A 25,508-nucleotide genomic window follows, 5' to 3' on the forward strand; every position below is an offset into this window, starting at 1 on the left:
GGGGGGAGGGAGGGCAATAAATTAGGTATTTTGTTACATAACTATAATTTACTAAAGAAAAATATTACGAGTAACATTCCACAACTAACCACGGTTTTGGAGGACATGACGGTGCCTCTCCTAATTAATAATCTTATGATGTAAAAAAGTAGTTCACTAGTATCAATTAACTCAAGAGATAAAATATTGAGGTATCAATAATCTGGTACATATTAAGAAGAACGTGATCAAAACATGTCTAATATATACACATTCTAAATCCTATATTAGTTTGCATTCTAAGGCCTATAAACAACTGCTTTCATTGCTTTTGTTTTTTCGAAAATGCTGTTTCATACTCTGAAAACCTCAAAATGGATAAAGACCAAATATTCCGTAGAAACATTAAAACAAAACAAGCCAAACCAAATTTAAACCCTTTTTTATTCGAAATGCCACCAGCATACGACATCACTTAGTTGTATGACTAACGTCAATATCTATGTGGTTGAAGTCATGTCTAAATGATACTTACTTGAAAAGAAAAAGTTCCCTACAGTAACAAGTTCCTTGACCACAGAGCATTTTAATCCATGATTAAATCACTAATGATCCAAAGGAGTGTAAGGCACAATATACAGGTTTTAATTTTCAACAAGAAAAGATCAATTGATTCCACATGTTACTCTAGAAATCCAAGTCCATTTCTTTGGAAAAGCAAGGACGAAAATTCAACAACACAAGAAACACATATTTTTACCACAAGATAAAAGCTCATTGACTATTGAAATTTCTCCTTGAAATGTATATTTCAACAATAGATAGGCAAAAAAAATAACTCTCCATCTCCCATATGTATGAGCAGACACACACTAATGAAGTGATACAACACCCTCACCTCTAAATTCAAATGACTCAGCTATCAATTTTAGAAAGTAAAGTATCAATATATGTCAGAAATAACGAAAAAAAGCTTTAATCGCCAGAAAAGGTCTTCAACAGTGTTTGGTATGACCGGAAATATTTTCTACCAACAGAAAGTAAATGCCTATCTGTCACTGATGAGTAAAGGTTATTTTTCTTCACAATTTTCCCAAAACATGAAAACATACTCTATATCACTTATGTCAACTTAAACTATAACATTATTATTCAATATTCAAAAATAACCGGAAAACGCTAAACTCCTACTCTCCTCCACCTCAAAAATCTACCATATGTCACCTACTTTATATCCGACATTACTCCGAAAAACGATTTTCCTAGGTAAAAAAATTTCCTCCACACATAGAAGCACTCTCCTTCCAATTTAATTGTTTAGTAAATTCATGGTATATATAATCAAGCTGTGCGAATTGCTAAATCCCTAAAGTTATGAATTATATAATCTACGAGACAAAAATCAAACATAATAGTAGTATTTTGGAATCTAATCACCAGTTAATCGAAACAACAATAAGTTAGAATAGTAGAACAGTTGAAAGGAGCATAAAAAGAAGAATAGAAGGTGAACTTACTGGTAAATGGGATCATCTTCGCCGGAGGTAGCATGGATAAGCCGGAAAATGGGAGAAATCGCAGCAAAAAAGAGAAGCAGACGACATATTTCCATGGAAATCGGCAAGTGGAAAGTCAAAAGGAAGAGTTGGTAAAGGAATCAAAGGATGAAAGTAACAGGTCGCATAGTGAGTAGAATTTATAGCAATTTGAAGAAGAGAGGAGAAATGGATGAACGACGTGAACACAACTAAGAGAAAGAAAAAAAGAGGAGATTTGTGACTGCCAGAGTTGAGCGGAGACCAGAATCTCGTGATTAGCACTCTCTCTACCGTTTCACCACAAGCCACGTGGATTATCTATCTTACGTGGTCTTCCTTCCTAAAGATTTTCGGAAAAATACAAATATACTTTTTGGGAAAATAGCAACAAATATATTTCGAGATAGGAGTATTTATTTTAAACTATAATTTATTTATATGTCAATCAAAACTTGTTTATTTATATAGACAATAGACAATACGCTGCCGTTTAAATTACTTAACCATTATTTTAAAAATAATTATTTTAATTTATTTGTGCAATTTATGATTTTTTGTAATAAAACGATTTTTTAATTTATATCCTTAATATTAAATAACTACATAAAATAATAGTAATCAAATTTAAAAGTAATATTAATAATATTAATTTAGTAAAATGCACCTCTAATTAATTTTTTTTTAAGGGGTGTCATATCAAGAAGGACCAAATAATATGAAAAGCATGGAGTAAAAGGAGTGGAGGAAGACACAAATATCCGCATACATACATATACACGTACACTTATTGCATATTATATTGGTGGAATAACAACCATAAAATTAAAATAATATTAAATTTTGTGATAAATGCATAAAAATATTATTTTACTTATAATGTTAATGAACTTATTAGAAAAATTTATAAATACTTAGCTTGAAAATAAATTATATATAATATAAAGAGGTTATTACATATATGTCATATAACAAAGGTAAAATGGATAATGTATAGGATAAATGAGAGAATTTGATTATTGTTCAAAGTTGAGGGAAAAAATTATTTTTTAAAGCAAAAGTTGGGGTGAAAATGATTTTCACTCAATTTGTAATAGGTTAAGGACATTTTTGATGTAATAGATGGAAGGGGAACATTTTTGAACAATTTCTAATACGATAACAACATTTTTGACCCAATAAGTGGAAGGAAGATAAATTTGATTCAATAAATGAAATGAGGACATTTTTGAACCATTAATAATAGGACATTTGAAAACTTTTTTCCATTTTTAGGGGAAAAGAATCAAAGTTATACAAAAAGGAAATTTTTTATGTTTTGCCTATTTATATAAATCTAAGTTATACACAACATAAAAAGAATCAAAACTTATCAGGAATTAATTAAATCCAAATGACCCTGAATTTAATCTTTGATGCGAGAAATTATAGAGATAATTTTAGTAATGTAGCTTGTGGCACGATTTACTCATTCATTTTGTAGTTCAATTTACCGTTGAGATGACCCATTATTGTTACAAAGTCTCATAATCGTTGACAAAGACAAAACAAGTGTTTTAAATACATATATGATGTAAAGCATTTAATGAAGTTGTTGTGTAATGCAATTTGATATTCTAATTTAATTGTGTGGGCCACTCAACCTAAAATTGTTTCAGTATCATTTGAAAAAAAAAGACATGGTAGGGTCAAAAATAACATTAACAAGATGAAATTTTAACATAGTATAACATACATTTAGAGGTAGTTTGGTGTGATAGATAAGTGGAGTTAATTTCGGGATAAATTTTAAGTATTAGGTTCTAATATTATCAATTCGATCATAACAGACTTGTACTCTTAGGTTAGATACTATTCCCTTCGTTCACTTTTATTTGTCTACTATTTTAAAAAAAATTATCATTTTTATTTATCACTTTTAACACACACACATATATATATATATATATATAAAGAAGATAAAATCCTAAGGGAGATTTGTGGAGTTACTTGGAATATAGAGGGACATGTGACATATACATTAGAGCGATTAAGAACATGTACGATGGAATCAAGATCAAATCCTGAACGTTCAGAGGAGACTCGAAAGACTTCCCAATTGAGATGAGGTTGCATTAGGGATCAACTTGTAGTTCATTTTTATTTGTTCTGGTAATGGATAAATTGGCATGAGATATTTAAGGAGAGGTATATATACTACGGTACTATATGTTATTTGCAGATGACATAATATTGGTTGATGAGAGACACAATAAGTTAACGATAGTCTAGAGGTTTGGAGATATACCTTAGAATCTAAAGGCTTCAAGTTGAATAGTATTAAAATAGAGTACACCGAGTAGAGGTTCCATGATGGATTGCATGAGACAGGTGTGGAAGTGAAGATTGGTATACAAGTCGTCCCAATGAGAGGAATTTTCAAGTATCTTAAGTCAATAATGCAAGAAATTGAGGAGCTTGATGATGATGTCACACATCGTATTGGAGCATAGTAGATGAAATGGAGACTTGCATCCAGTGTCTTATGTGATAAGAATATGCCACTGAGATTTAAAGATAAGTCATATGGAATGATTGTTAGACCACCTATATTGTATGAGGCAGTGTGTTGTCCAATAAAAAATTCGAGAATACTTAGAGGATTGTGTAGCCATATCAGGAGATAAGAAATTAAGAACGAATATATATATATATATATATGGGACAAGGTGAGAGTGACCTCGATGATGAACAAGCGAAAAATGAGGTTGATATTGGTTCGGGCATCATGTGAAGAAGAGTAGTACAGATGCTCCAGTAATGAGATGCGAGCAGTGGCGGACCCAGGATTTTCGTTCAGGGGGTTTGAAAAATAAAAGTATAAACGTGAAATAAGTCTTTCGAAATGAAAACCTTGAATTCCTACGGGTTTAAAACCAAACTTTTAGCACATTTTTTAAAGTAAAAAAAAAACTAAAAACACTTGAAAAACAGAACTGAAAATTTTAAAAATAAACTAAAAAAAACTTAAACTGAATAAAAAATAACTAAAACGCTTTTAGTGGGATTCGAACCGGTGACATACAACATAATTTTGGGGGTACTTGCCAATGCACCATCAGCTCCTCTTTGTTATTGAGGGGGTTCAAAATATATATATCTACAGAAATACAAAAAAACTACCTTATATATACCGTGTAATTTTTTGCCGAGAGGGTTCGGGTGAACCCCCTGGATACAACGTGGGTCCGCCCCTGGATGCGAGGGTTTGGAAATATTAGGTCTCACTAGAGGTAGAGGTAGACCAAGGAAAAATTAGGGAAATGTGATTAGATAGGATACATGACACATATCTAGCTCACCGAGTACATATGTGTCTTTGGCTAAAGCCTGAGAATCAAGCCAGTGAGTTTCAGGGAAAAGGGACTACTTCTTCCATTTCCCCCTACTAAGGAGAGCATAATGGTAGGGATTAGGACATAAGCAGTGGCAGAAACAAAATTCCCATCAAGGAGTGTCAAAATATGAGGAATTAAATATACAAGAAAGCCAACAAAGTAAATATTAAAAAGGAAAAAATATGGTTGCGCTCAAAAAACATTTTATATATGGGAAAAATTAATTTAAATATACAAATTAATTACCTTAATTACCACTATATAGCAATAGTTTTTTTTTCCGCCTACATAACAATAGTTTTTTTTTTCAAAGTTATGTTTCAATATTAAAAAATATATAATATAAAAAAAAACGTTCAATTACTCCTCCACGATTTCTGCTTTTTCCTTTTATTTTTCTCAATTTTTTGACCTTCCATGATTTTCTCAAATTGGTTATATATATTCTCTCCTATCAATAAAAGGATTCTTGACAAAAATAAAAAACCTCTCTTTCTACTCATTCTGGTCGACAGATCAATCATGGATACCAACAGTTATTCAATCCTAATTCAACATAAAGAACGTTGAGACGCATCAGGTATTATTGATAATTCAATATTTAATTTGTGTTTTTTTACGTGATTTATCTAATAATCATGATGATTATGTTGTAGTATACCATGTTTGATATGGGCTTTTTTTTGTGTTACAATCGAAAAAACAACGTTAAAAACCAATTTTATAAAATTAAATTATATCAATAACGAGTAGTATAATTAATGTTGAAAAATGGTTTGTTGTTGTTATTCACCAATTTCGAGTTTCTGTTTTGTTTTATTTTTTAATTCTCACTAATTCCGTGTTTTCAGAATCTTTTTTAACTCATTTTGTTTGTTTTGTATGGTTTTGGGGTTTAGAATATAAATCATATTTACTGCTTATGTGTTTTGGTAATTGATTTAGTGAAATAGATCGTTTTTATTAGTTTGGTGTGATTCTGGTATTTTTGGTGTCATTCAAACTTGATTTTTTGTGATTCTGTGTTTTGGTATGTGATTTGGTGAAATTTATCGTTCATAGTTGGTGTTTGGTGTAATTCTGATTTTTTTGGTTTCGTTCATAGTTTTTTTTTTCTTTTTGTACATGATGATGGTGCACATATTTTTTCTATTTTGGTGTAATTATGTTAATTTTTGGTATCATTCATGAGTTTTTTTTTTTAGATGTTGATGGTGTACATGTTGATTCTGTTTTGGTACATAATGATGGTGTCAACACCATATTTGAGTTAATTCTGGTAAATCTGTTTTACGAGAATCACTACTAATAAGTTTTGGTCTGAAACAGATAAATACGTTGATTACGATATTAAAGGAGTGATATATATATATGATGCAAACATCAAATATGAAGGCATAATTACTTATGTCAAGAGGAGGTCAATACTTGTACAATATAATTTTCCTACAAAAACGTGTCTCTTGAAACCTTTTGAGCGTGCAAGAATAGCTCCACCCCTGAATAGAAGGTTAGTAGGTATACATAGTCGAATGATTTCCCTTCTTTGTGGGAAATCATGTTTCTAGTTTGGTGGACCTTATCTGCTCCCTCTTCTCCTTCTTAGTATTAATTATTTCATTATTATCATTATCTTCCATTAATTTCTACAGTTGTTTCTTTTGCTTTTGTTATCCTTACTCTTTTTACTATCAATATTATTGTTGTTTTTTTAGTTTTTTCATGTTTATATTGAGAAAAATTTATCATGAAAACTCTTGCTAGTTATTGGCAGACATCAAATCTAGTCTAAATTTGAATGAAATATGGGTGGTAATTTTCGTATGTTTGTTTGTGTATATGTATAGATGATGATATACTATATTATTTTCGTAGAAGTTAAATTTGAAAAAAGTGAATGAAGTTAAAAATAAAATAAATATTGGCAGACAAGAGAGAGTTGCTCGGATGGTAAGCTCCTTAAGGTTGTGAGTTTGAGTCACCGAGAGAGCAAAACTAAAATAAAATAAAAAACAATGGGATGAAGTAATATCGAAAAGAAGTTGAGTATTGTAATTGTCATTAAATAATTGAATTAAAAAACTAAATAATTATTCACTTTTTCCCAATATTTTACGTTTTTGTTAGGTGATTTTCGTGGCACTTTAATACATTTTTGTGGTGGAATTACTCGCCACAAAAACTAAACCTTTGGTGGCGACTTGTGTTAGTGCCACGGAAAAGTATCAGCCACGTAGTATATAGCCAACAATCCGTGGTCGCCACAACAGGTTATTCGTGGCGATATTTTGACTTTCCGTGGCGATTTTTGTCGCCACAAAAAGGTTCTTTTTTTTTTTTTTTTTAGTGTCAATTGAAAATTATAAAAGATTAAAAATCTATAATATTTCAACAAATTTAAAATTCAAATCATTATAAACCTACACCTTATTTTACTAAAATGAAAATTACTCCAATAACTGAAAATAATTTTCAACCATAACAAACAAAAATCAGATAAGACAATTTTAGGAGGGGAAATCAAGTCCATCTAAAGATACAACCTTATATATATAGATAAAATTTCTATGTATGGTCATCATTTTTTGAAGTTGTTTTGTCATAGCTTGCTTGACACTATTTCTGATGTACATGTAATTGAGCTTTCAAGTCCTAATTAATTATTATATTGTCCTTAACCTCAAAATATCTTGCATCGGTGCATGGTACAAAAGGGAGACAAGGTTGTGGGCCAAGAATCAATTCAATGGGATAAGTTACCTGCACACCAGGCTACTTGGGAAGATTATCAACACTATTGGTTTATTTTCGAAATTTTCTTCCTTGAGGACAAGGAAAATTTTAATTGATGTGAGTTACTTCCTCCGTTTATTTTTATTTGTCATTTATTCCTAAGATAAATTTTTCATTTTTACTTGTTACTTTTGATATTTCAAGAAAAAATAATTAATTTTTCTCATGTTTTACCCTTAGCTTTAAATATTTATTCTCCAAATCATTTTCTAAGACCTAATACTAAACAGGTACCATTCAATAGGGAAAGTTTGGTAAAATACATATATCAATAATTATTTTCTTAATGGATGTGCCAAGTCATACAGTAACAAGTAAAAAGAACGGAGGAAGTAAAATGGAAGAGTTAGAAGCTTGGATGGTCACTCAATTTTGGATAGTTAGTTAACATTTATGGTAATTATTCCCAAAAATGTAATTTTTGGTATCTATTTAATGACGGGAAAGCTTGTAAACTTTTAGAAAAAAACACTTTAAAAAATTAAAACAAATATTTAATTATTGTGTTCTAAGTCAATTTTTTACATATTATTTTCTTGCTCTTTAATTTGTTTTTATTTTTCTTGTTATTCTTCGTTAATCGAATTTAGTAGGGTGGTGTTGTGAGTATGAACGGTTTAGATATGTTACGGGATACACTAAATTAGTTAAATTCGTGTTTTCTATAATTCAATAAAGCATTTTATCTTAGCGTTATTTTTATTTTCTCTCTCTCATTATTCTTCATTAATTGAATTAATAAGCTGTTGTTTTGAATATGACTATTTTAAATATGTTATCAGGATACTTACATAGTCAAATTCGTATTTTATATAATTGATTGATATCATCATTTTGATACTATAGAAGTTTTAAGGTTTCACAATTTTTGAAATTTTTTAAAAATTAATTCCGCAAATTTTGAAAAAGGTAGTTTTTTTAAATTTAAAAAATGGATATCTCATTATTATTATTATTATTATTATTATTATTATTATTATTATTATTATTATTATTATTATTATTATTATTATTATTATTTTAAAATGCTAATTTTTCTTCATTAATCACATTACTCAAGAAAAATCTAAAAGATACATTAATAACACCTTATTGATGAATGTGACTGTTTGAGTATATCCCGCAACATATCCAAAATACTCACACCCAAGACAATATCTTATTAAATTCGATTAATGAACAAGAAGAAAAAAAAATTAAAGAACAAAAATATAATTAAAAAAATTGACTGAGAATCCAATAATTAAATATTGATTTTAATTTTAAATTTATTTTTTTTCTAAAAACTTACAGTTTCATGAACATCATTAAATAGGTATCGAAAGTTATATTTCTGGAAATAATGACCATGAAAGCTAACTAAGAGAGTGTTTAGATTGACATAAAAGTTGGTCAAATTTACTTTTAAATCAGTTTTTGACTTCTGAAAGGGTTTGACAAATATAAAAATAATTTAAAATAAGTCAAAAAAATGACTTCAAATAAGTTAGGAAGTGTTTGACAATATTAAAAATAACTTAAAATAAATTTAAAATGACTTAAAATAAATTAAAAACCAAAAGTAGGTCTCCTCTACTTTTTATTTTTTTACTTAAAAAATCATTTAAGTTATTTTTTTATTTAAAAGTCATTTAAGTTTGACTTTTATTTTTGACTCAAAGGCTACTTTTTTTTAAATCAATCCAAACGGGTTTTAAGTGACAAAGTTGAGTGACTTTTGAAAAACAACAAAATTGAGCACGATGACCAATTACTTAAAGTTAAATGACCATTTAAGCTTCTAACTCCAAATTAGAACGACAAGTAATGTTTTTATAATCAAATTAAAGTTTAGTAAAGTGACAAAGAAATTAATTCCAACCTTCTTAAGGATTACTGGGGGATTAGGGGACACTTGATGAAAAATTACAGCATAGGTTTAACCATAAGATTATTTGAACTAGATACATATTTGTAATTGTTAATCATTGTGAGAACACAAAATACGCTACTTAAAATTTGATCTCGTTTGCTTAACTTAGAGTTGAATTATATATTTTTGAGTTGGATCAGCAATAGTATATCAAGATTATTATATCACTTCAGAATTTGATTGTATCCTTGAATTCAATTCTGATTCAAGTTAATAATGAAGCTACCCTCATCTAAGTTGAGTGCAAATAACTTTTTTTGGAGTCTTCCTTCATTCTCCCAAGTCCCAATTATTGAAATAATACAAAACTACAAATATGTCACTTACTTCTGTATAACTATCAATCCAATTGACCTTAGTGGCAGCCTTGTCAATAAGACGACAGAAGCAGAAAAAGAAGTTCTCCAAGGATGTGTTTGGTACAAATGAAAATGTTTTTCAAAAAAATGTTTCTTGGAAAACAAGTGGATTTCTAACTTGATTTCTCATGTTTGGTTGGTGAAGAAAAAATATTTTTTAATATTTGGTTAGTGAATGAAAAACATTTCTAGAAAATATCTTTTATTTTTGTCTTGAGACAACAAAATACTCTTTAGAAAAATAATTTCTGACCCGAAAAGCAACCTCGATAATCGATTAAGGACCCGACCCTAACACCCAAACTAGGACACGACTTCGACGACCGTTCCAAAATCCGACCCTGAAATCTGACCCAAGACCTGACCCATGAAAGTTAAGGGGGTGGGGGTGAATTAAAAATTTCTTTAGTCGACTCACCTACAGGTTAGTATCACAGTATAAAATAAGAGTAAATACATAAAGTAAATTGACACAGGATGTTTTATGTTGGTTCAGAACACTGATGTGGTGCCTACTTCCAATTCCCTTGGGTTTCAAGGGTTTCCTTTAGATCTTGAAGAAAATTGTGGTTGTACAGTGAGTTTGATCTTGAATCCAGTCTGATATGCAAATCATAGTTTCTATCTTGACACGACATCTACCTGTATAACCTACACTCAATATCTTTCCTTCTCTTTTTTTTTTTCAATTGTACACTCAAAGTGTACAAAACTTTATGAAAGATGAAAGAAGATTATAATATAAGTTCAAGTGAAGTTGCGCACTTTCAGCTGTTGATTCGGGTCTTTATTTATATGCTGAGTATGTCATGATTTTAGCTCTAATAGAAAAATTCAAGGGAGTTTCCTTCAATCAAGGGTTTGTAATGTTTCTTTGATTAAGTGTGTATTTTCCTTGATTAGGTTGCAGCACTCAAACTTCTGCCTTGAAACAGAGTCTGATGTGAATCTTGGCTTGTTGCTCGGTATCACAGTGTGATCTTCCTTGATCTACTTGTCATCTTGATTGTCTAACACTTGCCTTTTCCTTTTTGGCTTCATGCGAATTGATGTGGTCTTCTAGTTGGATGATATCTTATTGAGTCAATCTTTTAGATTGTTTGATTGTATCAATCTATCTCCTTGGTGGATGCTGCTGATTTGTATCAGTATCCAGAATCCATCTGCCTCCTTGGGTGAAGCTGCTGATCCATATCATTCTCTAGATCTTGTTCCTTGATTTCCTGCGATATGAATTAAGTTTGTCATTATTCAGAATAGCACGAGTTAATAATTCAGACTTTCGACCCTAAAATATTTGTCAATTTTATTTTATTTTTTAAAAAGATTGACGGGGGTGAGGGGTGGGTCACAGGGTCAGGGTATGAAATTTCGATTAAATACGTATTTTTAAAACATATTTTAGGTTTAAAATTTTAATCAATTTTGTCTAAAAAATATATATTTAGTATGCATGTTTTATAAAAATTATTGTGAATACTATAAATATTAGTAAAACTCGAAATAATTCAAATGTTTAAAAATTTAAGTATTTTAAATATTTTGTAGTATTTTAATTGGATAGCATTTCTTTAAATTCCCTCAAAATTATTTAAATGTTAGCCTATTCTATTCTAATCCATTTCAATTCCAGCCACCTCAATCCAATTTCGTTTTTCAATTATAACCTCTTATATCAATTTTAGTTTGAATTTTAGCCTATTCTTATTCCGAAATCAGATTTAATTCTCTTTTAATCTCAACCGTCCATCCTTTAAATTAAACCCTAGATCAATCCTAGCCGCTCATCTAAACTGATCCAATGGTCAAGATCAAAGTTTCCATCTTTCCTATTTTAACACTAAAAGACCAAACCCTATTTTGAAAACTGTTTCTTTTCTTCTCTCTAGCAGCGCCGGAAACTCCTTCATCAGTGAGAACCGGCGAGAGCTCCACCATCGCCGGTGAGCTCTCCCTCGCCCTCCTCCCCTCACCTTTCTCTTCTCTCCTTGCTCCTTCCCGTCTCTTCTATTCTGTGAGAATGGCGAGATAAATTGTCGTCTCCCTCTCGTCTCTCCAATCAGCAAAAGCTTGCTTCTCTCTCTCTCCCACAACTGCTCCGGTCAGCGAGCCCCAACAAATCAACAGCAGCAGCCGGCGAGGAGAGCAACAACAGCTCCAGCCGGCGACAACAACAGCAACAGCAACAACAGCGACCAACGCACATCCATCGACAGCCAGCAGCAGTTGCGAGTGAAAACAACAATCGAGTAGCCTCACGAGATTCCTGCGAAGCTCGAAGTGCTGTAGTTTTCGTACAAGACGGATCCCGTCAGATCCGTCCGAGTTTGCCCTTGTTTAAATTACTATTCACTTTTAATAATTTTTCTTAATTTCATCTGTATTTTTTGTGATATATTATCAATAATAGTTATCTATCTTGTTCTAAGCATGAATCGTTAAGACCCTCCGGACATTTGCTCGTTTTACTTTATCATTTGCAGATTTAGGTTGATTTAAATTTCTTCTCATATCACCCTCACTATGTTATATGCTTGAATATGTTTGTGTTCTGTGTAAATGGGTTAACAGTCTTAATGCCGGTTAATTCCTTTAATGTGCTCCTTAATCAATGCTTATGTTGGCCTGTTAAATTTTTATATATGCTAAATCGGTAATTTGGTTTAACAATTGATTCTCTTAATTGTGATAGTCTTTGAATTGATTATTCCTTTGTTTAGCTTGATAGCTCATATGCAATGATTGTGTTAATTCAACCTTGCTGCAATCTACTTTCTCCGTTTATGGTAACTGATTTTATGTTGATCGGGTACCTTTAATTGATGTATGTGATTGTTATAGTAAAAGTTATTTGCTAAGGAAATAATATTATTTAAGATGTGGTGATGATTTCTTAATTGACCTCCTTATTCTAACCAAATTTGTGTATATCCGACATGTCTCTCTCCATGGTAAAAAAATAAATAAAATCATTTTAAGCCTTAATCGATTGAATCATATTTGTTCTTCCTAAAATAATTATTTGATTCTCCTTTGATATTTTACATTATCGATATGTTCCCTTTAATATATGTGTAATTTTGACTTGTTAATTATTTCCCCATATCTGCTAGGATTCCTTAAATCTGGTAATTTAGCTAGTTGCTTGGTCAAATTGCTCCTTAGCTTGATTTAGGCTTCTGTAATTCGGTGTAGTTTGCTGGACTTTTCTGTCTATGGTAATTTTTAATAATGAGTAAAAAACGTGTACTACTTCTTTCCTTATAATTTTCTACTGCTGAATTTAATATTAATAGATGGTTGTTGTAAATGATTCCTCCTTCCTTAATTATTTTCTTAAATAGAGTCTTACCTGTCGTATTTTTTGGGTAAAATGATGATTCTTTCCTCTTGTCAATAGACTGATTATCGGTTCTCCCTTTGAATAAGGAATAGTAATAATTAATTGATACATTTTCCTTTAAACCGTGCCCCCATTTTGCTATATAAATCAGACCTTTTCCCTCATTCTCTACGGACTACTCACTCATGCTTATACTTTCTAACAAGAGCATAAAATACTCTCTACTCTAAAGATTTAAAATTGGGCGAACATTTCTAAGAGCTATCTTTACTCGGTATTGTTGTGTTCGAGTCTAGTCTCGGATTAAGTTCGTCTGCACTGCTGATAACTATTTTCTGCTTAATTGGTTAGTTCTCTTCACTAGTGTATATTTCGTTTTGCATTATGCATGATTGTATGGTTGAAACAAATAAAAGGAAGCATCCGGGTTAGTTTCCCTATCCCTTTCTTTCTCAATGTGTGATCTTGTATGTTCTATGACTTGTTTGAAAATTCGTGTGTTTTGCTATGAATAACTTTTATGTTGCTATCTATATAGTTATGATCTTGTCTTTGGTATATTCTGTTTAGCAGGTTTTGAATTTAAAGTTCAAGACATGAAGAGTCGCTTATTATGGGTGTCCGGATGAGATTTTTCTTTTATTGTTGTTTATATTTGTATGGGTCCATTTTTGATATTGTAATAATTTGTAAACTCTAACTCCGTAGATATATATATATGAAATAATTGGGGGATCGCCTAGGGGGGGAGGGGATTTATATACTTCTTGTTTATTTATTTTATCGTAACTTATTTGTGTTTGAAAGCATGATAATAGGATTGTGATTTGTTTGATAGGCCGTATTTTAACAAATCTATTTTGGATCTAACAAAGTATGCTATTTTCTTTAATCATCTATTTAATCCTTTAATTAATTTAAAAGTGGATCGTGTTTTAATTGCTTATTATAGTATGGTTTTGGATTAGCATTAACCACCTGCATAATTATTTAACAAATAAGTGACATATGTTTGCTCCTTGTTTCATGTAATTCAACTAAAGCTCCCTTTATATAACAAATGAATAAAATTTTGAATATTGTCATAATTTATTTATGTTGAAATATTTCTGCCATTTTAGACACCATGCCTATAGGATTTAAATAATTTTAAATATTATTTAAGTATAGTATGTATGCATATAGGCTTAAATAAGTTATAATGTATGTTTAAGATCAGAAATTAATCTAAGTATTTCACTTAGAAACTATGCCTATAGGACTATTCAAAAAATTTAAAGATAATTTCCAGCATGTTTTAAAAATTGAAATAAATCTGTTTTAAATATGTTTTGCTCACTGTTAAATAATTTCTGCAATGCATTTATTTTTTACACTAAAATAAGATAATAAATTGTCCAGCATGTTAATATTATCTTAAATAAAATCTGCTTTTGTTCAATCTGCATTATTTTCTGCACTTAAACACTCTTCTGCTACTTAAAATCAATCCATTTTGCATGAATACTTATTCTGCCACTTAAATTAATTTTCTGCATCTACTACTTGCTATCTTAATTCAACTCTGCTTTAAAGCATCATAATTTTGCCACTTTAAAAATCAGTTACTGGATTTCTGCATCTAATAAACTGACTGTCATTTAAAATAATTCTCTGCATTAATAATAAATCTACTACTGTTTTCTAAAATAAATTTATGCATTTGTAATTGCTTTCCTGCCATATTTTAAATCAGTTAATGACTTTTTCTGTCCTCGTAATAATTTCTGCAGCTCTGAAATTAATCAATAAATTGTTATAATACTGCTATGCTTGTTTGTACACACTTAGCATGCGACCTTCACTTTACTTGTGTTTGCTAGCATGATTAATAAAACCTAGAGGCCAATTTGAGATTTCACATGCTAAATGAACGTCCTATTTGTTTGACTTGGTGTCTAGGTGGGCCTATTAGGAACTTTTATTTTATTTTAGTCTAAATTCACCATAATAGTAGTCCAATGCCTCTTGGACCTTATGCGGGGACGCTAGGCAACCTTTTAGCTACGAAATGCATGCGGAAGGTGGGGTAGGGGGTAGTTTAGGCCCTACAGAGGTGGGGTAGGGGGTAGTTTAGGCCCTACAGAGATGATGACATCGACTCGGGCTCAAAGCGACAAACCTTGGTATTATCTGTCCCTACACGGAAGCCTATCGAAAAAATAAAGAAAAGTCGAGTGCTGATCCGTAAAGTGTGTCATTTTTCCATGGTCTCCCTCTCCTTTCTCCCTTTATTTGTTTTGTAATTATATTTATTTGGGGTAGCTTAATAAATAAATAAAATTTATTCTTGACTATTTAATTGTGTAATTTCTGTCTTCTCGCTTATCTCTTAATTTATATTTAATGTTTATTATGTTATCACTTAGTTTTGCATGTTTGATTGAATAAATAAATGAAGGATCTTAATTGTCCAATGTTAGTTATCACCTACTAAGCATGTAAATCAAATAACCAACAAATGAAGTGACCTTAATTGCTACTTGTAACCCCCACATAAATTGTATGAGATATGGCCGGGACCCACATTTGTGGACCTCGAGGGATACCTAACACATTCCCCTCAAGGTAACTTGAACCCTTACCCTGATCTCTGGTTCGTTGACCCTGAGTTAGATTAGTTAGGTTAGATAGGTGCCCTAACGCGCCTTAATTCGTTAGGTGGCGACTTTTCACTTCAATCCAACCCAAAGCCCAAAAGAGTTGTTAGGTCGTGCATCCGAAAGAAAACCCATTTTTGTGAAAAAATAGGGTGCGACAGAATGACGGCTCTGTTGGGTATTTTAGGTTCTAACCATTACGTGTTTCATACTTATGTGGGGTTTACTTTACTTGGTTATTTCATTGTTTGTTTGGTTATTAGCATGTTAAGTTGTTATTAGTTTTCCTTGTTTATTTGTTTCCTTATTTATTGTTTGTTTTCCATGTTCCACCCCTTTCTCTCTTCCTTATTTGTTTATTTTCATGTTTCGCCCTTTCCCTTTTTCCTTTATGTGATTACTTTCATGCTTAATCCTATACCTCTTTCCTTTTTTTGTTGAATTTCTTACATGTTAATATGTTTATTTCTGTTTATTTATGTATTTTTTATTTATTGCTTTTCTTAAAACTGTCTATATGTTACTGCTTTCCACCTAAATGCTAAATGTTTACTGCTTTGATAAATTGGCATTCCACTAATACTTCCCCCAATTGGGATCCTCTTCCTTTGAAAAAATAAATCAATTACCGTGACGTTGTGCCTTTGCACCTCTCACAACTACTCTATTTCTCTTCAAATACCCTTTATAGAGAGTCGGCATATGCATGGACGGAACGGATAGTTTTACTATCGGTAAATCACGAGCCTTCTCGCATAGGATCCCTTTCAAGTCCGTGTCAAGCCAACTCTTAGAAATCTTAATTAGGTCATACATGTTGCATAAGCCTTAGGTGGTTTGATCCTTGGTGTTAATCCGCATAATTAGTAGCCACCCTATCGTCTAAAGGGCCCAACACCCTTTAGACAAATTGTATAATTACGTGTCAATGTGGTCATAATAATTAAATTAAGCCAAATTTGTCAACATGGAGTTTAGAAGTCGTTTGTTGTTTTGTTTGCAGAATCATGGACACTTTCAACTCCCCAAACCCGCAAATGGTCGTAGAGGTAAACTACAAGCTAAGGTACTGGAGGATTGATATTAAGAGAAATCGCGAAAGAGAGATTTGTCAGTTGTTGGGCGGTCTTACCTACCTCATATTTGTCATACCAAACCCTCACCTGATTAGGGCATTGCTGGAATTTTGGGACCCTGTGAGGATGGTCTTTAAATTTATGGATTTTGACTTGGCACCAACAATTGAAGAGATAAGTGGTTTCATTGACCTGCCATACCACGAGTGTGAAATGATGGTACCATATAAGCCATCATTAAGGGAGTTCTTAAAAAGTCTCGGAATGAAATCAAATCCAACCTTACCTTCTTTAGACCTTGGGTGGATTCATTTCGACTTTCTATATTCATGTTTTGGTCGAGATGATAGTTATCACTCTTTTAGTGATGAGTTTGAGTGCTCCGTCGAGAGGTGGGAAACATATCGCCTAAATGCCTTTGTCATTTCCCTATTAGGATCCATGGTTTTGCGTAAGATAAGGGGAAGGTTGACACATGCTTGGTTATGTGGTTTGAGATTAAGCCCAAAGAGAGGACGAACCTAGGAAAACCCTAGTACCCATGATCTTGGCAGAAATAATGAGGAGTCTGTCAGCATGCGTCGATGGTCGAATGTTTTTCGAGGGATGCAACATTTTGCTGCAATTATGGGCTATTGAACACTTCTACATATGCTCTGACGCGGTAGACATCTTTCTTGGTTATGGCAACAAGATTGATAATCATCCAAGAAGAATGGTAGCTTTCACCGCCCCTGTAGGATTCGTGGACAGGCAGATATTTTTGATAGAGCTCGAGAGTCGCCGCATCCAATGGAAGCTCCATTGATTGTCCACCCCTCATGCAATAGTAAGAGGCGATGACTGATACTTCATTGAGCTTATTTGCTTAAAGGGCTTTCAACCATACACTCCTCTTCGAGTACTCCGCCAATTTGGGCGAACTCAAGTAATACCACTCCGGTCTGACATGGAGCAGTTTAAGTATGAATTTGGATTAGATAAACCACAAGTCCACAACATACTTCGAAGATGGGAGCGGGTGTTGACCATTCCTATGGGTGCACTTATGCACACGTGAGTATTACATATGGATCCTAAAAGAGGTTAAAAACAGAAAATTGAGTGGAGAAGGATACTATGGGCTCACTGATGAAAGGAAAAACATATAGGCACGGAACGAGTTGAAGATTGGGCATAAAGTCTTTCCTTATACAAGAAGTCAATTGGCAACAAGCTTTTGGAACCGATATCTTCAAGATTTTCAGAATTTAGGATGACTTTCCCATTGTTACCCCATTTCCCTTAGTTTATTTCAATTTTTGTTTTTCAATTATGATGTATTGTTTGAATTTTATAATAAATAAAGTTTGTTTATTTCCTCTAATCTAAACTCCAAATTGGCAAATAAGGCTTGAATTAATTATTGTGCATCACTTATATGTCGTCTTAGGCCTACCTCTGGCTTAACGATGCTTCTTGCATTTAGGGCATTTACCTTAAAGCAATGTGCTTGTTATCTAAATTAATGCAACGCTATAACTTGGGTCTTCTTTTGATTTTACTTTTATTTTACCCTTCCCCAATGGTTGATCTGTAGACCATGGGTTACCACACACGATCAAATGACGGTTTTCCTTCTCTTCCAAATGAGAACCGCAAAGGGAAGAGGAAAGCGACTAATGAGAAAGTTTCAAATAAAACCATTGAAAATGAGTATCCTCCAAGTAAGTTGATCTCACGTTTGGAAAAGAAGATAAGGGAATTAGAAGAAGAAGTGTCTGATATGCGCGGGTGGGCCAAGTTGTTACTCTCTGTCGATCCCACTCTGGAGACAAACATAGATAAGTCGCATGTCACAAGTCAAGCCACTCTCCAAGATAATCCTCCACCCACTCACCCTACTTTTCATCCTCCACCAACTTACCCCACTTCTCAAAATCAACCAAGCTCCATTCAAATGCCTTCAAGGAACACCCACTTTCCAAATTACCCATATCCTCCTCAACATCATGATTATGCTTCCAGACCTCCATATCTTACTCCGCGTCTGCCGAGTCCTCCCTTACAAGCTCCTCAATATCAAACACCTCTACACCAAGTCCCTTGGTATTGTGCGCCGCTCATACTATTCCAAATTCCTCCATATCAAATGCATCCATCCCAAAAGCCTCTTCTACCATATCAAAAGCCTACTTATCCTGTTCACAATGTCAAAACCCTCACTCAAAAATATATTCGCAAAAACCTATTCAATTTTGAGAAGAGGCCCATCAAAATTTACACTTCTTTGACTGAGTCTATAGATCAATTCTGTGAAAAATTAAGGATTACTGGTCACATCGCTCCTATCAGTGAAATAAGGATAAATACACGTGCAAGGTGGATTGAACCCTCTAAGGTTTGCGCTTATCACTCAGGGATGAAAGGACATACCATAGAAGAATGTCGTGATCTGAAAGATAAGATTCAACAATTGACTGAAACCAAGATCATATGCTTGGAGGACTTTGCACCAAAGAAATCCCAACAGGGAACATGTTAAAGGTCGTTTGAAGCACTTTCCAATAAAGGCTTATGTCATTTAAGCTTAAGTTCTCTACATTCATGTTCCGTCAAGTTCTGACAAGGAAAATACCCATGTTAGCATATGGGCAATAAAGTTTGGTCAGAATCTATCTTTTGGTTGTTGCTTAATATGCTCTGTTTAATGTCTTGAATTATGCTCTTTGTATTTGAAAATACGTCAGACCTGATTCTCGTTTAAGAGGGGATACGTAGGCGCTCCTATGGAGTTCGGTCCTATCATAATAAAAATTCCATTTTCCCCTTTATTGTGTAACTGTGGAAGAATTTTTGAGAGAGTCTCAAAAATTTCATCAAAGAACATTCTCCTCGCCAATCTTGATACTGGGGCAGAATTTCAAAAATTCCATCAAAACATTTCTTCTCACAGATCAGTAACTGGGGCAGAATTTTTGAGAGGGTCTCAAAAATTCACAGCAATCAAACTACAATCTACAACAAAAGTCAGAATAGCAGAAGTTCTACATTGTGCATTTTTTTTTAGGGGACCTCAATATTTTTGACAACACTTCAGAGGACATTCTGGCAGACGTCAAAGGAGCATACTTTGCCAAATCAGGGATACATATCAACCTCTCATTTAACCATTTTTCTTTGAATGCAGAAAATACAGGTGCATACACAAGAAGCAGCCTCAACATCGCTTGAAGGATCAGCATACCACTACGTTAAGCCCGACAAATCGCTAATCAATGGCACCCCATCCTTTTAATCAGACGGAAGGATCAAGCTACTTCATTCGATCCTGAACAATTGCCATTCAACGACAACCTTTCCCTACTATAGGACGAAGGGTCAAAACTACAATATTCCGAACTCGAAATTCATCAACAAATGCCACTCAATCCTTCTAAAAGGCAAAGTTCTATGCCTTCAAACAATTATCACATGAGCCCGAAAACTATATTATGCCGATGACTGCATGTACCTGAAAACTGCATTGAGCCCGAATTTGCGTTGTGCCCAAAGATTGCATTATTCCCGAAGATTGCATCGTGCCCGATATTGCATGTGCCCGAGATTGCATTTGTGCCCGAAGATTGCATGTCCCCGAATTGCATTTTTGCCCGACGTTTGCATGTGACCAAGGATTGCATTATTGCCTGTGCCCGAGATAGCATTTGTGCCCGAAGATTGACTGTGCCCGAATTACATTTGTGCCCAAAGTTTGCATGTGCCCAATGATTGCATTATTGTATGTGCCCGAGATTGCATTTGTGCCTGAAGATTGCCTGTGCCCGATATTGCATTGTGCCCGAAGATTGCATTTGTGCCCGAATATTGCATGCGCCCAAATTGCATTGTGCCCGAAGATTGCATGTCCCCGATACTGCATTGTGATTGAAGATTACATTGTGCCCAAAATTACATTGTGCCCGAATTGCATTTGTGCCCGAAGATTGCATGCGCCTGAATTGCATTGTGCCCGAAGAGTGCATGTGCCCGAAGACTGCATTGAGCCTGAGATCGCATTGTGCCTGAGAACTGCGTGTGCGTGAATACATTTGTACAGAGTCACTACTGAATCAAGCCACAAGACGCTCGAATTACATCAAAACAGATACACTTTCTTTACTCATTACTTATGTTCCAAAGGCGTCATGGTCTAAAGGCATCTTTCATGGACTGCCGACATCATATCATGGCCTAAGGATTTACTTTCTGCTTATCATGATCTGAAGGTGTCATAGTCCAAGGGCATCATTTTTCATGGCCCACAGATAACATTTGCATGACCTGAGGATATAAATTTTGCGTATCATGGCCCTAGACATCATAGCCTAAGACATCATATTCATAGTCTTAAGGCAAACATCATGGTCGATATGGAAAATTGCATCATGTTTACATTTACCGTCTATTTGAATATTTGCTCTAATCATATTACAAGCTACAGATTTGCAGAGACTAACATTTTGCAAGCGAGATCAATTTCCCTCTCGGCTACAATTTCCATGCTTACATGTCTATCGCAACAAAGGCCCTATCAAACTCTTTGCTACTCGTATTACCATTTTCATTCAATTCTTTGCTACTTCTATTACTCCTCTTCATCGGATCCTTCGCTCTTAAATCGAAAATCTCTCCGTCATGCCTTTCTCGCTACTCTAATCCTATCCATTCAAGTCAATATCGTTCCCGTTCGAATATCGTACCACTCTTTTGATTTTTAGGATTTTTTTTGCTCCCGAGTCTAGAACTACACACGACCTGATTCTCGTATAACCAGAGATATGTAGGCAGCTTAATACCAAAGTCTCAGTCGTACCTCTTTCAACTCTATGCCATTTCAATTGATCCCACTGACATCTCTCGTAGGTCGGAAAAAATCGGCTACTAAGTCAACATTGGTTGCCCGACAATTCATCTTCATTCTCAAGCAACCAAGGAACAATTGTTGACACCCAATTTTGACCGACCTTTAACACTTTCGGGAGTGCTATTCGATTAAATACGTATTTTTAAAACATATTTTAGGTTTAAAATTTTAATTAATTTTGTCTAAAAATTATATATTTATTATGCATGTTTTATAAAAATTATTGTGAATACTATAAATATTAGTAAAACTCGAAATAATTCAAATGTTTAAAAATTTAAGTATTTTAAATATTTTGTAGTATTTTAATTGGATAGCATTTCTTTAAATTCCCTCAAAATTATTTAAATGTTAGCCTATTCTATTCTAATCCATTTCAATTCCAGCCACCTCAATCCAATTTCGTTTTTCAATTATAACCTCTTATATCAATTTTAGTTTGAATTTTAGCCTATTCTTATTCCGAAATCAGATTTAATTCTCTTTTAATCTCAACCGTCCATCCTTTAAATTAAACCCTAGATCAATCCTAGCCGCTCATCTAAACTGATCCAATGGTCAAGATCAAAGTTTCCATCTTTCCTATTTTAACACTAAAAGACCAAACCCTATTTTGAAAACTGTTTCTTTTCTTCTCTCTAGCAGCGCCGGAAACTCCTTCATCAGTGAGAACCGGCGAGAGCTCCACCATCGCCGGTGAGCTCTCCCTCGCCCTCTTCCCCTCACCTTTCTCTTCTCTCCTTGCTCCTTCCCGTCTCTTCTATTCTGTGAGAATGGCGAGATAAATTGTCGTCTCCCTCTCGTCTCTCCAATCAGCAAAAGTTTGCTGCTCGCTCTCTCCCACAACTGCTCCGGTCAGCGAGCCCCAACAAATCAACAGCATCAGCCGGCGAGGAGAGCAACAACAACTCCAGCCGGCGACAACAACAGCAACAACAACTGCAGCGACCAGCGCACATCCATCGACAGCCAGTAGCAGTTGCGAGTGAAAACAACAATCGAGCAGCCTCACGAGATTTCGATGAAGCTCAAAGTGCTGTAGTTTTCCTACAAGACGGATCTCGCCAGATACGTCCGGGTTTGCCCTTGTTTAAATTACTATTCACTTTTAATAAATTTTCTTAATTTCATGAGAAAAGATATAAAGTAACGCCTCAAGTTGTCCTGAATTTTCAGAAATACACCTTAACTATGCAGATGTCATATTATCCCACAAAAGTATTAAATACCTTTATAAACAGAGTACTTTGAACCATTTTCTCATCTATGAACAAGTGCGTGATTGTCACCCCTTTTAATTAATAAATTTAATTTAAAAAGCAGATTAACTTGATCCGAACCATTTCAAAAACCAAAATTCTTGATAATACTTAAAAATAGAAAAACCCACAAAATTTTCCTTCAAACTTCCAATTTTTCATCAACGACCCACAAAATTCTAACTCGAATTCCTCAACCCACAAAATTCTTAACTCAAATTCATCAACCCACTTCACAATTTACTCCTTAGATCGATTAAATTGATTCAGAAATCTCTAGTTATTGCTCCTGCAATATACAACAATGATGACTCTTTCCCTTTCTCCCTCCGTGGAACAACTTTTCAATGTCACCATAGCTACCCAACTGGTTCTTCTTCTCCTATTACTGCTTCTCCAACTTTGTTATCAAATGACTTCTAATTAATTTTTTGAATTGAAAATTAAATCGAATTCTTAACTTTTTGAGTCAATTTCACCAGAGGGAGAGTGTTGGTTTTTACTGTTAAACCTTCAACCAAATGCTCTCTTGAAATTTTGGGGAAGATGGTGCATTTAAAAATGAATTAATTAATTAATGGACAAAATAACTGAGATGTGTCGCGTTTTAATTGGTTTTTGGAAGTAAAGCGATACATTCACGCGCTGTCATCAGCGTGTTCAAAAACATAGGGCGAAAATTGATCAAAATGGTCTATTTACAAAGATATTTAATACTTTTGTGGGGTAATAGGACGCTCGCATAGTTAAGGTGTCTTTTTGAAAATTCGAGACAACTTCAAATGTCACTTTATGTCATTTCTCTAATTTCATCTATATTTTTTGTGATATATTATCAATAATAGTTATCTATCTTGTTCTAAGCATGAATCGTTAAGGCCCTCTGAACATTTGCTTGTTTTACTTTATCATTTGCAGATTTGGATTGATTTAAATTTCTTCTCATATCGCCCTCACTATGTTATATGCTTGAATATGTTTGTGTTATGTGTAAATGGGTAAACAGTCTTAATGCCGGTTAATTCCTTTAATGTGCTCCTTAATCAATGCTTATGTTGGCCTGTCAAATCTTTATATATGCTAAATCGGTAATTTGGTTTAACAATTGATTCTCTTAATTGTGATAGTCTCTAAATTGATTATTCCTTTGTTTAGCTTGATAGCTCATATGCAATGATTGTGTTAATTCAACCTTGCTGCAATGTACTTTCTTCGTTTATGGTAACTGATTTTATGTTGATCGGGTACCTTTAATTGATGTCTGTGACTGTTATAGTAAAAGTTATTTGCTAAGGAAATAATATTATTTAAGATGTGGTGATGATTTCTTAATTGACCTCCTTATTCTAACCAAATTTGTGTATATCCGACATGTCTCTCTCCATGGTAAAAAAATAAATAAAATCATTTTAAGCCTTAATCGATTGAATCATATTTGTTCTTCCTAAAATAATTATTTGATTCTCCTTTGATATTTTACATTACCGATTTGTTCCCCTTAATATATGTGTAATTTTGACTTGTTAATTATTTCCCCATATCTGCTAGGATTCCTTAAATCTGGTAATTTAGCTAATTGCTTGGTCAAATTGCTCCTTTGCTTGATTTAGGCTTCTGTAATTCGGTGTAGTTTGCTGGACTTTTCTGTCTATGGTAATTTGGATTAATGAGTAAAAAACGTGTACTACTTCTTTCCTTATAATTTTCTAGTGTTGAATTTAATATTAATAGATGGTTGTTGTAAATGATCCCTCCTTCCTTAATTATTTTCTTAAATAGAGTCTTACCTGTCGTATTTTTGGGTAAAATGCTGATTCTTTCCTCTTGTCAATAGACTGATTATCGGTTCTCCCTTTGAATAAGGAATAGTAATAATTAATTGATACATTTTCCTTTAAACCGTGCCCCCATTTTGCTATATAAATCAGACCTTTTCCCTCATTCTCTACGGACTACTCACTCATGCTTATACTTTCTAACAAGAGCATAAAATACTCTCTACTCTAAAGATTTAAAATTGGGTGAACATTTCTAAGAGCTATCTTTACTCGGTATTGTTGTGTTTGAGTCTAGTATCGGATTAAGTTCGTCTGCACTGCTGATAACTATTTTCTGCTTAATTGGTTAGTTCTCTTCACTAGTGTAATTTCATTTTACATTATGCATGATTGTATGGTTGAAACAAATAAAAGGAAGCATCTGGGTTAGTTTTCCTATCCCTTTCTTTTTCAATGTGTGATCTTGTATGTTCTATGACTTGTTTGAAAATTCGTGTGTTTTGCTATGAATAACTTTTATGTTGCTATCTATATAGTTAGGATCTTGTGTTTGGTATATTCTGTTTAGCAGGT

The 25,508-nt window shown here is 33.3% G+C and overlaps 1 protein-coding gene and 1 long non-coding RNA gene across 2 annotated transcripts in view; one reads left to right on the forward strand and one right to left on the reverse strand.

Annotated features, from left to right (window-relative positions):
- LOC102601881 (post-GPI attachment to proteins factor 3-like) overlaps positions 1 to 1,840 on the reverse strand; it is a 7,606-nt gene extending 5,766 nt beyond the window's left edge. Inside the window, exon 1 of the mRNA XM_006340463.2 lies at positions 1,497 to 1,840. Coding sequence (XP_006340525.1) covers positions 1,497 to 1,591 — 95 coding nt within the window. The 5' untranslated portion in view covers positions 1,592 to 1,840. The remainder of the gene's footprint in view (positions 1 to 1,496) is intronic.
- A 3,436-nt stretch (positions 1,841 to 5,276) lies between these two features.
- Positions 5,277 to 7,740, forward strand: LOC107058495 (uncharacterized). The gene is made up of 3 exons (XR_001472093.1): positions 5,277 to 5,471; positions 6,221 to 6,401; positions 7,606 to 7,740. It is a non-coding gene; the product is annotated as an uncharacterized lncRNA (long non-coding RNA).
- The last annotated feature ends 17,768 nt before the right edge of the window (positions 7,741 to 25,508 follow it).

This window comes from Solanum tuberosum, unplaced genomic scaffold (genome assembly GCF_000226075.1).
Source record: "Solanum tuberosum cultivar DM 1-3 516 R44 unplaced genomic scaffold, SolTub_3.0 scf00019, whole genome shotgun sequence".
Lineage (NCBI taxonomy): Eukaryota > Viridiplantae > Streptophyta > Magnoliopsida > Solanales > Solanaceae > Solanum > Solanum tuberosum.